The sequence below is a fragment of the Alligator sinensis genome, unplaced genomic scaffold, assembly GCF_000455745.1.
Source record: "Alligator sinensis unplaced genomic scaffold, ASM45574v1 scaffold849_1, whole genome shotgun sequence".
NCBI classification, from domain to species: Eukaryota; Metazoa; Chordata; order Crocodylia; family Alligatoridae; genus Alligator; species Alligator sinensis.
This window is the reverse complement of record NW_005842271.1, coordinates 1,635,266-1,651,797: the sequence shown is the minus strand read 5'-3', so window position 1 is coordinate 1,651,797 and position 16,532 is coordinate 1,635,266. Positions and strand designations below refer to the sequence as shown.

At 42.7% G+C, this 16,532-nt stretch overlaps 1 protein-coding gene across 4 annotated transcripts in view; it reads right to left on the bottom strand.

Annotated features, from left to right (window-relative positions):
- Positions 1 to 16,532, bottom strand: part of PALD1 (phosphatase domain containing, paladin 1) — a 201,704-nt gene that overhangs the window by 105,495 nt on the left and 79,677 nt on the right. For all 4 annotated transcript variants that reach the window (XM_006027893.3, XM_006027891.3, XM_006027892.3 and 1 more), the window contains 6 exons: positions 13,732 to 13,896; positions 12,814 to 12,974; positions 11,880 to 11,955; positions 6,869 to 7,017; positions 5,004 to 5,100; positions 2,794 to 2,898 (listed from right to left, as the gene is read on the bottom strand). In XM_006027893.3, the coding sequence (XP_006027955.1) occupies positions 2,794 to 2,898; positions 5,004 to 5,100; positions 6,869 to 7,017; positions 11,880 to 11,955; positions 12,814 to 12,974; positions 13,732 to 13,896 (753 nt within the window). The remainder of the gene's footprint in view (positions 1 to 2,793; positions 2,899 to 5,003; positions 5,101 to 6,868; positions 7,018 to 11,879; positions 11,956 to 12,813; positions 12,975 to 13,731; positions 13,897 to 16,532) is intronic.

Genomic DNA, 16,532 nt, shown 5'->3' with positions numbered 1-16,532 from the left:
CTTGTGGGGTATACAGTTGCAGCAGCTGGTATGAAGGGTAGAGCATCACCTTGGTGCTCAATAGTCTGGATGTTATTTATTCATTTTGTTCGGAATAGCTAATAAAAAAGGAGCTCCACACACTCCTTACAACTTTCAAGCACATGCTCCCATAAGAGCCTTCCTGAAATCACACATCTGCCAACAATAATCTGCCAGCAAGGAAATCATAAATTATTTCCTGAGAGCATAAGCAAGATCAGGAGTGCTATCTGAAAATGAAGCCATAAGTATGCCACTGCATTGCAACCAAAAGCCTCTTCCCTCAGACCCTACCCACATTATGACAGGGATAAGATCACATCTGTGCAATGTAACAAAGCACCCTCTCTCAGACAGCTGTATCAACACATCAAAAGCAAGAAAGGGAATTTTTCTTCTCAAAGTGCTCTCTTGGAAGAAAACAACATTCCTTCTGCTTTCAGAGCAAGCACCTGGCTCAAACTTGTCCTATTGATGGCCTTCTGGCTTTTAACACAATCTAATAGCACGGAATGCCCATGTTTATAGAGTCCCTCATTTACACCTAAAGAAATCCAGTCTATCCTGTTTATATCCTTCAGTAGAGGGGACTTCAAAAGGAAAATTAAAACATTTCCATCCTTCCTCTTCCAATTCTTCATTTGCACTGTCATTTATTACAAGGGAATTAACAGGCTCACGGCATGGGGGTGTAAGCTCAAGACTCTGAGGAGACAACTAAAAACAAGTGCAGTAGTTGAAACTGTTCTTATCACAAAGACCTCCATGTCATTGGGTGTAGGTGCCACCCTCTGCTCAAGAGAGGTCCAGTACTAGACAGGGATGATCTACAAACTCTCATAGATCAAATGTGAGAAAAGTTGGCACAAACATTATCTATATTCACCATATTTCTAGAGAAATGTATTTAATACTATTCTATCTTAAAGAAAAATAGTAAAGATCTTAACAGTAAAGACCGTAGAAATCCCAACGCGAGAGCTGCTTTTTAATCATTGATAACCATTGCCCCAGTGACCCCCAAACTGAAGAACAAAGCTTTTATCCTGATAGTGCTATGAATGTTCTGCTTGAATTACTAGATTAACAATACCTGGCTCTCATATAGCATTTAGCCTTTGCAGATTACACAGCCCTTTGCAAATAAATTAGCACCATCATTTCAATTTTATAGATGGGAAAACTGAAGCACAAGACGGGAAGCAACTTGTCCAAGATCACTCAGCAGAACAGTGGAAGAATCAGAAATTGAACCTAGGTCTTCCAAGTTCCAGTAGCAGGCCTGGCTCACCTCTGAAAGTGGCCTAGTCAGAAAGACATTACAAGCATTCATATTTAAAATCAGTAACTTTCAAAAATCCTGAAAACAGGATTTCCCCTCAGTGTCACTGTAAAGAAGTACAAGCTGAAGTGAATTGCTACTTGGAAAAAAACTGTGAAAAATAGCATTGATTTTACGCAGCCCATCTCCCCTAACCTGGATTTCTTTCCTTTCCATTCACTGACACCTGCTATGTAAGCCCTCCAAGCTGAACTGTGCCTTCTGTGACACTTGACTGCTCTTGCAACTGTAAATTAGTATACAATGAGGCACAAGGAGGAACAGAATCCAAATCACCTCATCATGTTGACTACACAGAACTACAAGAAGCAAAAATACAAGGAAAATTATATTTTGGTCACAGCATAGAGCCTGAATACACCCTGGGGGGAGAGGGACTGTGTAAAAAAAATGCCATTTTACGCAAGTATTTTTCCAAGTAGAAATTCACATCAGCTTGTCTTTCCTTCCAGTGGCAGTGAGGGAGCTTCACCTTGAACCAGCTGCTGTAGTAATCATCTCTTCATCCCTCTGATTATTCTGTTCCTACCTAATCACAAACATGACTTTTGGCATCAATTACAATGATCTTTCAATTGTCAAATACTTGAGCATACTTTGAACTAGTCTCACTGAACTTATAACACTGAATTTATAACATTCCACTGCATGTGGCCTTATATATACTTGGCACTCTATTCATGTAACTGGTAAATGCTAGCATCTTGTACCTCCAAGCAGTCCCTTCGAGGTTTGCAGGCTGTTTTAGAGATGCACTGTACTTTAGTTAGAATTAGTTTTCTATAATCATAAAGTGTTTTTAAGATCTGCCAATGGCATAATTTACAAATTCTCTCTTCTCTTTTCTCATTAAACACAAACAGTCTCTCCACTGGAGAAAACATAGCTAAGGAGCCAGCAATGCAATAATTAGTCACAAGAAAAATGGACATAACATTTAATGTAATGTTCAGTTATCTCAATTCAGTCCCTAATAGACAGATCCATACCTCATAAAAAACATCAACATAAACCACAAGTAACACTGTCTTTTGCATCCTTACTGGCATTGTTCACAGAAAAATTGCTCACCAAAAAGGGCTTGGAAACTGACTCACTCTATTAATAGACACATTTTTGTCACCATCCACAGAGGGGCAATAAAGGTGTCACCTAGAGAGGTATCTGATCTGAAGAAAGTGCCCACAGCCTTCAGCAAAAGACCAGAAGATTCAGAACCTTTTTGTTTCTGAATGAAGCAGGAGCATATCTGCCAGTCTAGCAACTTTCAGCTACACAAAATTCACTTCAAATAAGACAAACATATTCCCCTGCCTTAGATTGCTTGCATTCATGCCAAAGAATTGTGTATTCTCAGAGTACTATTTTCTTCTATAACGGTGGTTAGCTAGTTATTATCTTCAAGAGGTAGCTTGCCTCTCCTCTGGTACCTGAATCTGGTAATCTTCTCCAATCCCTTCCAATTTCTTCTTATATTCATAGATGGCTTCTCTCATGTCATGCATTTCAGAGCAGAAGGTGATGGCACTGTCCACCTTGGAAGGATCAAAGGGAATTCAGTTATTCAAGCATCAAAATGCATCCTTTTCCTGCTGGTCCTGTTTATTCTCTCCCTTCCTTAACCCTTGTCATCTCGCTTTCATCCCCCTCAACCAGAGGCCTAACAAGTAGAGTTGGTGCCCTTGGCAAACCCTGTAGGCAAAGCAGTCTTACTCATGCCAGGGACTGTCAGTCCCCAGCTGAGCTGCTGCTATCTCTTACCCTAGTTGTTGCTCTTAAGGCAGCAGCAGCACCCACCACCACTGCTGCTGCCTCCAGGGCCTATATTGGCACCTGGGGTGGGTGCCCCTCTCACCCACCTGTAGTTATATTACTACTCCCAACTAGCAGAGCCAACTGTGTTTTATCAGTTGAAAACCATCCTGTACCCCAAGAGTCCCTGCTGCTCTTCAGTAGTGCAGCTGGAAGCATTTTAAGAGCACTTGAAATTTGCTGCAGGTTTTATGCACACAAGTCACAAATGTCATATGTACACCATAGTGTTATCCCACAAATGAAGCTGCGTTTGTCTCACACCTTGAAGGCCACATGGCAATCTGGCGTTTAAAAAAAAAAAAAAAAAAAAAACTTGCTAAGCTTTCTGATCAACCATTCCACGGTGCTATTCCGTCTGCATTTGAGAGATTTTTATGCTGTGCGTTGTGTGGTATCTATCACAAGGTTACCATTTGGTTCAAGCAGAAGGCAAGGCAGAGTTGCACCTCACAGGCTAACCAATTCAGATATGCATAAGCTTTCACAACTTACAAAACTTACTTTTCTCTGAATTTCAAAGTCTATAAGGTGCAACTTTGCCCTTTCTTCTGCCCAACTTTAGACTAACACAGCTAAATACCTTCTTCAGTAACCTGGCATACACTAAAAGGATAAATAAGGAGAGAAAACAAAATCTCATTTCCAAGCAACAACTGTGCATAGAGAGGAGCACAATGACAAGGGGAGCTGTGTAAGTGACATGTCTGTGTCTGAAATAGCAAGGACTCCATTCTGCTCTTACTGAGATTAAGAGAAATCTTTTGACCAGCTATAATAGGAAACAGATCATACTGAAGGACAAAATTTTCTTGCTTTACTGTGATCACAACTTCTGACCTCATAAGAGAAAAAAAAAAAGAAAAAACAAAAGAGAGAGAGAGAGACTACAACCTTGTCCAACCTTAAAGTTTACTGAGTCACTGTGTTGGCTAGGGGTGTCTTTTTTTTTGCCAGCATAGTTTTGCTCATAAGAGCCCTTGGGGAAACAAAGATAAGCTGATATAAAAGTGCCTTATACCACCACAGTTTATTTAGCTCCCTGAGCAAAAACAAGCTGTAACAACACTATAAGCATGTTTATAATATATATGGATATAACTATACCCATGCTGAGGGATGCATCTCTGTAAGCATACTAGCATGATTAAAGTGGCAAAATGTATAAGCAACTCTCACCTCTGGGTCCACAGCCAACCAAACATGATATATATGTTCACTGAAATATTAGCTGCCTCCCCGAAGAAGCAGCACTTATAGGCTTTAAAAGATAATTGTGTCCAGACCTCGTCACATAGAGGAACCAATGCATTTACATAATGCCTACAAGGGCAATGAGGAAGTAGCATCGGAATACATGACACAAGTGGCTAACATGTAACTAGAGAAAAAATGGGGTGTATTAGTGGCATGAACTTCTCAAATTCCAGGAAAAAGGTAAAGCAGGTTGGTCAGGGACTAACTGGTTTAGAGATGTGTGAACTTTAACTTCAGACTGACTTCAGGGTAATCACCTTTCTAGTCAAATTTCAGGAGTACTACATTGTGCTGGGATTGGCAGGTAGGGCCATCTTCGCAATACTTGCTCCTCAGAAAAAATGTTTTGCAGCCCCAAACCTCCTTGCCAAGTCAAAAGGGTCATCTCAAATCCCAAATGTTGTTGACACTGCCATATTATGGAGCTTAACTACAGGATGGCAACTGGGGAGAATCCAACATTTTGTGCTGCAGGAGGTATCCTTTCCGCACAAAGGTAGGTTACCCCAAGAGCACAAGTTCACCCATGTGATCTGTAACTACAAATTTAAGCCTGCTCACAGACACTTACCTCCTCTACTATTTGTTGGCCTTTTGGTACCATGTCAATAAAGTTTTGAATAACCTGAAATCGATCCCTTGGTGAAGTTCTAGCAGGATGAGGAAGGCTGTGATTAAAAAAAGAAAATGAGCAGATTAAAATGTTCTGTTATTTTGGTTCATTGTTTTACTTCCCTCCCATTTGTATTTTTTATACTTGTGCTAGCACAAAACTGGAAAGGAAACTGTCTCACTTTGCATAATTCGTCCAGTCAACCGAGTATTCAGTAGGCAAGATATATTCTATTGTGCATATAATAGTGATACTTACAAAGTTGCTTTCATTTTGAAAGATTCTCATTTTAGAGCTATTTCTACATTTAAAATTCAGAATATACTAAGGAGATATTAACAATTCCAGTGAACTACATTTTCATATGTAATGCACATTTTCATAGAGTTTTGGGTCATATGGAACCAAAAAAAAAAAAAAAAAATCAGGTCTGACCTCCTGTATATCACAGGCCCTTAAATTTGACTATAGGTAAAATAAGCATTCAGTTAGACACAAACTTTTTGAGCTGTGGGCAGAAAAAAATGTCACTAGTGCCTGAGGCCTCTGCAAAGTCATGCCCAAATGACTCTGGCAGGCAAAATATACCCCAAGTCACAGAGGAAGCGAAAACATGCTAGTGACTGACCATTTAAGCTGCTGAAAATTGCTGTCCTATCCTAAATCTGGTGATCAGTACATCCCATACATCTAAGCAACACACCAACCAGGCATTTAGAGAAAGATAAGTGTCTATACCAGCTCAAAACATCAAGCCCCTCCTGTCCACTGTTCCTTTTCCAGTTGTAATCACCTTCCTTCAGAAGGTGAAGGAAAAAAGATGCACAATTGGCCAGCTATATCAGGGAAAAATAACCCTTCTGCCCCTTGCAAGCAACCTAGTGAAGTCTTGAAGCAGGAGATCACAGTCATAATCTTAATCCAGAGCGGTAAGGGCTACAAGTATGAGTAAGTGATTCTACTTAGTGTGTTTATGTTACTGGGTACTCAACACATCTGAACAAATCAGACTTAAACAGATGCATGCAGTATGCTGCATGTTATATTAAATCAACTTTGCATTCAAGGTCCATCCTCTATTTAACTGCATTAATTTTACCCTTCTCCTATGAACACCCCCTGGCTTCAATTTTCATTTCTCTCCCAGATATATGTCCCTGGCAGGTAAACATCCCATTCTCTAAGCAGCTGTCAGAGTCTATTTGCATCACCAGAGCCCAGGCTCCTGCCACCCTACAGACCTTTCTCAGAAAAAACAAAAGGAGCTACCCCTTGGGAAAGCCATGGACGAAGGGGTAGAGAAATTCAGCCCCTCCTACAATGGTGCAGGGAGGGAATGCATTGCATAAATGGTTTTAGAACTAAAAAGCTTTTAATAATCCACAATATGATCTCATCATATGATGGGAAGGTGCTATTGGTGCTTCATATGGTTTTGAAGGAGAGTGGGGGTTGTTTGGTTTGTGGGGGGGTTTTCCGGGGTGGGGGAGGAGTTGTTTTGGGCTTTTTAAGTTCTGCTGGTAGGTGGCCTCCTCACCCTCCCAAATATGCTATTGTAAAGACCTACACAGCCCAACTACTATTTAATGGGACAAAACCGTCAATACCTTTAACTCACATTTGGGTCCCCAGTAGAGAGACTGGAGCTGCCCTCCTTGCACACCTATGTATAGCATGAATGCACAACAGAATTTCAGGGGCAGGTTTTAAATAAAAATCAGTTTTTTAAGATGCTGTGGTACAAACAGGGCCTGTCATCACTTCTCCCTTCCCCTCACTTCATTCAATGAGCTCCCAAAGCAGGGGATAGAAGACATACTTACTCTGGCTTTTGCGGTACCTTGAGGTGATAGAGCACAAGAGTGCCTAAGACCATGGCTAAGTTGGTCCTGCCCACTCCAGTTTGGCAGCTGAAAAGTAAAGCAGGAGGTGGTTTGCCAGGGTCCCGAAGCAGGAGCAGGTTTGGACTCTCCTATGAATGAGATATACATGGATTGCATTATAACCTCTTTCACGCACAGGCGCAACACAACACACTTCACAGAGAATACAGGCAAACAGCAGACACTACAATATACAAGACAGAAGAAAAATGTTAACATACTAGTACTTGGTGCCTACATAATCCCATCTTCCATGTGGAAGTCTCAAAGTACATCACAAAGGGAGAAAAGTCTTGCTGTTTTCACAAATGGAAACTGAGCTAGGGAGATTAAATGACTTGGTTCAAGGTCATACTCTGAGTCAGTGTCAGAGCTAAGACTTGATTCCCTGCCTGGTGTTCAATGAAACTGAGTCAGCATGGCATACGGTGACCAGTGGCATTCCCCAGGGCTCAGTACTCAGACCAGTACTCTTTAATATATTCATAAATGATCTGGATTTAGGTGTCAGAAGTGGACTGGATAAGTTCAGTCAACACCAAATTATGCGGAAGTGCAGTCACTAGAGGATAGGCTGGCAATTTAGGCCAACCTGGACAGGCTCACTAGGTGGGCAGATCAAAACCCGATGACATTCAACAGAGAAATCCAAGGTGCTCCACCATGGGAGAAAAAACTCACATCATACTTAGAGGCTCAGCAGTGCTACACTCACTAGCACTATGACCAAAAGAGACTTAGCCACCACCACAAGGTAAACATGAGCCACCAATGCAATGCCACAGCCAGCAAAGTAACTAAAACTCTGACTTGCATCTACTGATGAATCTTAAGCAAGACCCAAGAAGTCATTCTCCTGCTTTACTCAGCCTTGGTGAGACTGCAGCTGGAGTACTGCATCCAGTTCTGGGCTCCGTACTTTAGAAAGGATGTGGAGAAGCTTGAGAGAGTCCAGAGGAGAACCACACACATGATTAGAGGTCAAGAGAACAGGCCTTATGAGGAGAGGCTGAGAGGCATGGAACTCTTCAGCTTGGAGAAGCAAAGGCTCAGGGGTGACTTGGTGGCAGCCTATAGGTATATAAGGGGCGTGCATCAGGACCTGGGAGAACATCTGTTCACCAGGGCACCCCAAGGGAAGACTAGGTCTAACTATCACAAACTGCTAGAGGACCATTTTAGACTGGACATAAGGAAAACTTCTTTACCACCCGAGTCTCCAGAGTCTGGAATAGACTCCCTCCAGAAGTGGTGCAAGCACCTACTCTGGATACCTTTAAGAAACGCTTGGATGCTTATCTTCCTGGGGTGATCTGACCCCAGATGACTTCCTGCCTCTTGGGCAGGGGACTGGACCCAATGATCTCACAAGGTCAGTTCCAGTTTTAATCTCTATGAAATCTATGAAAGTTAGCCACAAAAGGCATTTTACCACCACTGTTACTTATTTTTCACCTGAAAACACTTATGCCTTTCCCGTGAACAGCTAAAGTGATAGTGAAGAACCCACCATCACACAATTGTGCTTCCTCCTGTGTTACACATGCATGATAAGAGGCGTGATTATGGTCTCGAGCATTAGATCCCATCATGCATTATTGCATTATTGCCAGTGGCAAGTTGCAAGCTCCCACAGCTGAAACACTCATCAGATGGTAGGGAATATTACACATTTTCTGTGGGATAACTTTGTAGCTTATTCCTGGATTTACGATGTGGCTGGGTTACAATTTAAGACGCGATTAATTGATTAATCACATTTTAAGCATAACATATGGCAGGGGCCTTAGATACATTTTATTAAGTTACAATTGTCATAACCCAAAGGTATGATTTTGTGTGTGCTTCAGCACTAGAATTATCCCCGCCAAATTGCAGCTTCGTTGCACGGTGGAGTTTTCTGCTGCAGAGGAGAACCCCGGTGCAAGGAAGAGTTTCCCGCCTATTTGCAGCTTCCTTTGCAGAGTGCATTGCTCAAGTTGCAAGAGAAATGCACGGTGCAAAGGAGTTCCCGCCACCCGCATGCAAATTTGTTCCCCGCTATTGGCTAGTTCTAAATTATTCCCACGTGGCGACTAACGATTGGCCTGTTAGCCGTATAAGAGGCTTGAGCGGTTTCCGCCCAAGCCGAAGAGGATTCCGCATCCATCTTGTGGGGACTCTGGGTACACGGCAGGGTAATAGAAACCCTGTGTGAGATTCAGAGGAGTTTGGCGACCTGATCTATCGCCCACCTCTTTCTGTCTTCGAGCGATAATTTTATAAGACGTATCTACAAAGTTCCTATTTTGGTGGCGTGCTTGTCCAGAGCATCCGGAGCTCTGTTTCCGTGGAGCCTAGCAAACTCCACGTGACCGTTCGTGTTGTTTTTGTCTGTAACCACAACTCAAGCAAGTTTTCCAGCCTGCACCGCAACCATCTCCGGTGTAAGTAAACAATCTTTAAATCTACCGCTACGAGTCTGTGCCTAATTCTAGCTTGACACGCGCTCTCTCTCCGACCCCGCGTGCCCGGGCTGCTGGCCACAGCCTGCTCAGAGCACAAAAAAGGGCCCGGCCCGCACAACAATAACAAAAAAGAAATCCATATTAAGTAAAATAGTTGGAGTGAGAACTATAGACAGCATTTCCAGCATATAAAGTAGTCATCTTGGGTACTCCACTTAAGGTCTTGGACAAAATCTGCCTATTCTGAAGCAGGAAATCTATTGACTAAGACAAAAAAAAAACCTAAAGAAAAACAGCACAAGTTCCTCAAACAGTATTCAAATCTATATGTCCCATTCCCATCTTGTGACCTCCACACACTCCAGTCACTCCATGGGGTAACTAAGGAAAATGAGCACACAGAAGTCCTCCTCTCTCAACCTGCTCATTACCACAGAGTTTTTTAGGCTGACAAGTACTCAGCTGCAGCTAGTCCTTAAGCAAACCCTATACCAGAACAAATCATAACACCTGAGTCAAGGCTACCAGAGACACTCACTCCAAATTACACATAGCAGGCTCCCTAGAAAAATTAATGGCTAAAGCAAAATGACCTAGAAAAATAAAGGGGACAAAGGAAGATGGTGGAGGCAAACAAAGACTAAATATTGCATTTCATTCATCCTTAAGGGGCATGAGAGGTGCACACAGCTCTCAAGAGTACAAACTGATGAAGCTTCTATGCAGGCGAACAGGCATCCTGCTATGTCCAACAAAAAGCTCCAAAAAGGCAGGGCAAGGAGGAGAATGTGTGAAAGAGCATAAAGGCACGAGGGAAAAAGGTTTAGAAGAGCAGATGCATGCAACTCAAATAGGAAGGAGCTAAAATAAACAGAAGTCGCTGATTTTTTCCTATTGCACTGCCTCAGAGTAACACACAACCACATCTGAAATGGTCTGAACTCAAGGCAGCTGTTTGTCATTTGTGCTTGAGTCTCAAACAACTCATTCAATGGAGAATTTGAATGCCAAGAAAGCAGTAGCAGTTTTTAAATGTTCCCTAGGAGAAAGGTCTGTTCCACACAAGTCTCTCTGAAAGAACTGAAAAAGAAAGTCTTACTTTAAATTAACACAGACTGTTAATTTAAAGCACATGCTACTGCTCTATAGAGCCACACAATATGAACCACACACAAGAAAAGAAAGCTTATTGCTTTGTGAGTTATCTGATAAAAAGAGCAAGAGTGATAACCCAGGAGACTCAAACCCTCAGTTTATGCATGAATGGGTACAGCACAGTCAGCAGCCTGTTAGCCTCATTCACAATTCCCCTCAATACAGTTCACTCTAACTCAGACCAGTGATTCTCAACCTAGGTGCCACAGCTCCCTGGTGTGCCTGGAGATCCTTTCAAGGGTGCCACAGAGTGCCATATAATGTTAGCACTATTAGACATGCAAACATGATTCACAAACCCAGAGGTTTCAAATAGGAAATGCACAGTTTTAAAAACATTCTGACCTGTTGTGGTCGTTTTGAGTTCTTTGCAACACAAGAATTGCTCTATTTTTCTGTAGTCAAAAACTGAATGAATGCGCAGAGCTAGCATTGTCTGAGAGTGCCTTGTGTCTAAAGAGGTTGAGAACCACCAATCTAGACACAGCCTCTCTAGGGAATGTGCTCTTCACCACGGTGTCAACTATAGTGATGGTCCTCATTAATCCGGAACTGGACCAAGACCATCAGCTCTCATGACAGAAGCCACAGAGCACAGCCCTGTGATGGCAACAGACTATTGATGACGGAATCCAAGCCGATTTGAATCAGTAACTAGAAGCAAGAGGTACGTGTGTGCGCCACCAGTGATGCCCGAGTCATTCCGGCCCCCAGAATATTTGAAGGGCCTCTGGTCTGTGCTCTCAGCATCGCATGTGGTACAGGTTTGTAGCAACTATGTAACAGTGTCCTTTATGATGACAGGCCTTACCTCCTGCAGCAGAAGGGTTCAGCACTGCATTTCTGGTCAGCTACCACAAAACTATGATTGTCTATTTAAGTTTAAAAGCAGAACCACAAATTTAAACAGAGGCAGGCAGTGGCTGCCCAGCTCCAAATCCCAAATCAAACTCATCCGGTAAGTGTACTGTAAGAAGGTCATTAGTCTGCTTATTCCACTGACTAGGAACCCCAGCGCAAGCCTTGGTTCTAACTTAGGCTCAGTCAGACTCATCATATGACCAACTCATGTACATCACCTTTCTTCCCTCCCTTGCCCAAGCCTTAGTTAGCAGGGAAGCTAGGTAAGAAAGACAGAACCCTTCCTGGAAATCAGGTGCTGCACTTGACCTCACCTTGTTTCCCCCAGGAGAAGCTACAACATATGCAGCGACCATGGGCAGAATTCACTGACCCAATTTATGCTGCTCTGAGCAGAAAAACCAACAGCCGTCTGATGTTTTCTCTCTCTCTCTCTCTCTCTCTCTCCACATTGTTAATATGAGACTTCTGCATTCAGCCATTCTTACCCTGAGGAAATTGATGAAAACATCAAACTGTGCTTCAAGAGGCGCCCCATCCACAGGCAAAGGCAGACGACAGTACCTGCCAAATACAGTAAAAAGCCATTCACTGGGCGAATAAAGACTTAAAATAAGAGGGGACGGCTGGGAAAGTCCCACAAAAAGGCATAAACAAGAAACATTGTTACACATTTAGTAACATTCACTTGGTTTACCAGTACATCTAGAGGAGAGCTTTCCAAACTTTTCATGTTGGTGACACACTTTTTAGACATGCATCATTTCGCGACACAGTAATTCAGTTCCGGGGGAGGGGCCAAGGGAAGCAGACGCGAGTAAGGGAGCTCCGCGGTGCCCTTCCGCAAAATTTTCTGCATTTCGCGCGACACACCTACACACTGCCGCCGACACACTAATGTGTCGCGGCACACAGTTTGGAAAGCTCTGATCTAGAGACTCCTATTATGGTTATAAAGGGCAGTCGTTCTGCCATTCAAGCTTGAGCGCCGAAAGGTTTTATGGGCGTAGGAGAAATCCATGTCTAATATTAGGTGTTCTGTAAATGTTTCTTCAACCCCTTCACCTGTTGTTCTGGGAGGAGAGAGTTGTCTAGCTCCCCCTACAGCTAATGCTGCTCTCCAGCAAGACAAAAAGGCTTTTTCCCTTTCTTTCACCAGTTTGAATACACATGTTGAAACCATAAAGCCCATGTGCACTGGAAGATGATGAGTACAACCCAGAGCTGTAATTATGAACACACTGTTTCAGGTCTGGCACCTTGGATTTAAAAATAAAACAAAACAAAACCCCAAGCTGAGCATGTGATGGACTTCCTAGGCACAGACCTGCCAAATTATTATGGAATAAACATGCAGAAGAGGAGAAGAAAGAGGAAAGGAACCCAAGCAATATGGGAATATCATTTATGTCTAAGCATTACCTGTAAGATGGCAGCAGAAAAACAGGCCTCTTGTATACTTCTTCTGTCACATGGATGTCCTCTTCACAATGGATGCTCACAGAATGCGGCTCATCTTTGAAATGTTCAATATCATTATAGACATAGTACGTGTTCTCACTCAGCTGGGCAAAGTCATGTATCTTCAGTAGACAAACCGAACAAAATCAATTTAAAAGCCATTCTTACTGTTTAACTTCCATTTCCAACTATATTACCAAAACAGCATGTGGGGATGCTAGAGAAATGGTGCAATTCTTATAAGTAGCATATGGTCCATTTTGCAAAATAACCTGCTACTCTACTGAGCTCATGAGCAGTTTATTCATTAGGTACTGCTCACTGTGCAAAAATCACAAGAGGCCAAAGACTGGAACAGGAAGGAAAGTATTGTAAATTGAGACTAAGGTGAACTGCAAAGCATACAGACTCAGCACTAGAGCAGAAGGGGCAGATAGAAAGACAGGGACAGAGTCATACAGATGATCCTGAGTGGAACCGCACAGCTGTTTGAATTCAGTTAACTGCAAAGGCCCAGAATGGGAACCACAGGAACTCTTCATGCAAGGAAAAAAAGGTCAGTACAAGACCCCATGCCATTTCAGTGTACCAGTTTCTTAAGCACACAAGCAAATAGAGCTACATATATATTGTGCAAGCACATTTACACACACGACACCTCACAGTGGACCCTTCCCAAGACAGTAAAGTCTTCAGAAAAGCCATCCCACGGCATAGTATCAAAATTATCACACAGCCACAATGAGTTCCCAACTGCCCTTCTCTCTTGCCAAACACAACTCCCATCACCTCTGTTCACCAAACCCCTCAAAATAACTAGAGGACAACTAGTTCCCAGCATCCCATTCAAAGAAATGGCCAGCTTAGATGTTCAATCACCTCTTTCCGGATTGCAAGCTCCAAGTTTTCCACTTTGACCCCTCTCTGCAGACTGTGCAGATTTTCATGCAAGTTCTCCTTTCCTCTGGGTGTGTAGGGTACAAAATCATTTTCCATGCGTAGAAATACCACAGGCTCCTCACGAACACAAAAGAAGATGCACTCCTGCAAAGACACAAGTATGTACAGCCAACAGCCTTCCAACTAGCTAGCTTTGTGAATGACAGATGAAGGCCTAGCTGAGATCAACATCTAGCTGAAGAACTTCTGGCTAAAGTTGAACCCATGCTACAAGGAGGCAATGCAGGTAGGGAGAGAGGGAAAAAGCTTTTCCAAGACCTTGATTCTGCCATAACAGACCCCTCTGTTTGCTAAATCAGTTACCAGCTTTAGAGCCCTTTGGAACACCTTATAGCTATATCTAGGCCAAAGTAGGCACGATAGTGAAAACACCTGCCTCTAATTCAGGGGTGGGCAAAATGCGGCTTGCAGGCTGGATGTGGCCCACCAGGCCATTCTATCCAGCCCACGGGGCCCCTAAAAAATTTAGAAAATATTTATCTGCCCCTGGATGCATGTCATCCAGCCCTCGATGGTTTGCCAAAACTCAGTAAGCGGCCCTCCGCCCAAAATAATTGCCCACCCTTGCTCTAATTGCACCTGTCCAGAAAGTTCTTGCAAGTCAGAACTCACTATGCTGAGCCCCACAGTCACAGACTCTTAACTTCTATTACTGAATCACATTCTACTTAGAGATAAAGCTCCCCAAACTGACAGTGTGCCAGGTAATAAAGAATGCAGCAGCAATACATGTCACCCCAGACATGTCTCTGTACTGACTTCCACTGAATACAAAGTCTACCTCAAAGTCTTTGTCTCTCCATGGGCTTTGACCCTACCTACCTGAGAGGTTCCCCCTTCTTTCCATGATCAAGAGCTCCCAATATAGCTACATTTTCCTAGAACTGCTAAGCACAGAAGACTCCTCAGTAACAGGAGTTAGAATTTTCTCAGGAGCTGAACAAGACTGTGGGACTCACTGATGCAAAGGAATAAAAGGGTGGCCACAGACCACCCCAACTCCCAGAGCCAAAAGAAAAAAAAATGTTTGTTTCTCATTCCACAATATTGTTTTCACAGATAATGACAAATGAAAGAATCTATGCTTGATGCAAGAAAATTACTTCTGACCAGGCGGTAGGACAACTTATTCTAGTTTTTAAATGCTTGTGACACACTGACCTACTATGGTGACATGCACAATATGTGAACCTAGACAGCTGGGAGAGGCTTGTAATCCTGACACGCTTGGAAAATGAAGAGCTCCATTACCCAAAACTGGGACTGAGCAAGTAAAACAGTAAGGAGACAGTGTTATTACTTGTCCTGTGTTCTGGGAAACTTAAAACAACAGCCTTTATGCCTTCTCTCACAGGCTCTTAGAACAGCCTTACAATAGTATAAAATTCACTGCCTTGTGTACAAGATCTTGCCCTATAACAGCTGAGATGGCAATAAGGATGAACATGTTATTCATCTTCAAGAAGTACTTGTCCTGGATGCAAGGGGGGATACCAAATTCTGAAAGGCTGCCTTTGAGAATAAGACAACCATTTCAGTTAGATCTCTCTACCAGAGCCACTCTGTTACTTGTGTGAGTTGTGGGAGTCAACCCCCTTCTCTTTCTCTCTCATATCACACTCCCTGCCATAGGGCAGAGATTCCCAGCTGTTCTTCTCAGTAAAATGGGAATAAGAGGAACTAAAAATAAATTAGGAGGGCAGCAATACTAGAACATTATCTTACTTCTATCCATACCCAACCAAGCAGAGTGGCTCTTTTCAACTGAATGCTGGTATTCCACAAGGGGACTGAACAGCTGGAAATTTCCACAGAGGCATTACTCCTATGATCTTCCCCTTGCCCTCAGGGCACAGAGCAAGGCAGCTCTTGGATTATTCCTCTGGAGGTAGTTATGACATGCATTAAACAGCTGAACTTTAAGCTGGGATTTGCCATCACTAGCCTGTTTGTGTTTTGAGTTACATGTACAGCTACTGCATTCTCAAACACCATAGAGACTCCTATCCAGACTGCACAGTACTCTTCACTTTGTACTGCCCATAGGTGGCAACAGGCCCGACGCGTCAATGATAATAAGTACTGTTAGAGTGATGTCTGACCTAATGAAGAATGTCTTGCATTCAAAAGCTTGTCTAACTCTATCCTGACTCTGCAATTGGTCCAACAAAAGTTGGGGTTTTTTACTGGACCCTGCAGTTGGTCCAATAAAAAATATCACCCCAAGAAATCCTTGCCTCAGTCATAAGGGCAGACAGAAATTGAAAAAGAGTCACTACGTCATAACAAGTTGAATGGTTGAACTTAACACTTGTCACAAACAGGAGGTCCAGTGTCATTTGGCTGCACTGCACATAGATGTTGCAGCACTTTATGTAACACAGTCCATTGCAAAGCCTAGGCAAGGGCAGAGCGACAGCTCACCCAGCCTACATATTAACGAAAGATTCCATCGAACAAGTTAGCTTGATTATCCCTTCTGTTGCACAAACTCTAAAGTTACAAAAGCAGAGAAAACCTGAACAATGACACTATTTCACTGTAAGCAGTACTACATTATACTTTGATATAAATTGACCTCACTACATAAGACTTCACTTGTATATACGGGTTCATTTTATAACACTTACATCCATTGATGAACAGGGTTTACTTATGCATATTAAAACAGAAAAATAAACCTTATAACATGTCTACTATACAGATAACTTTGCCATTGA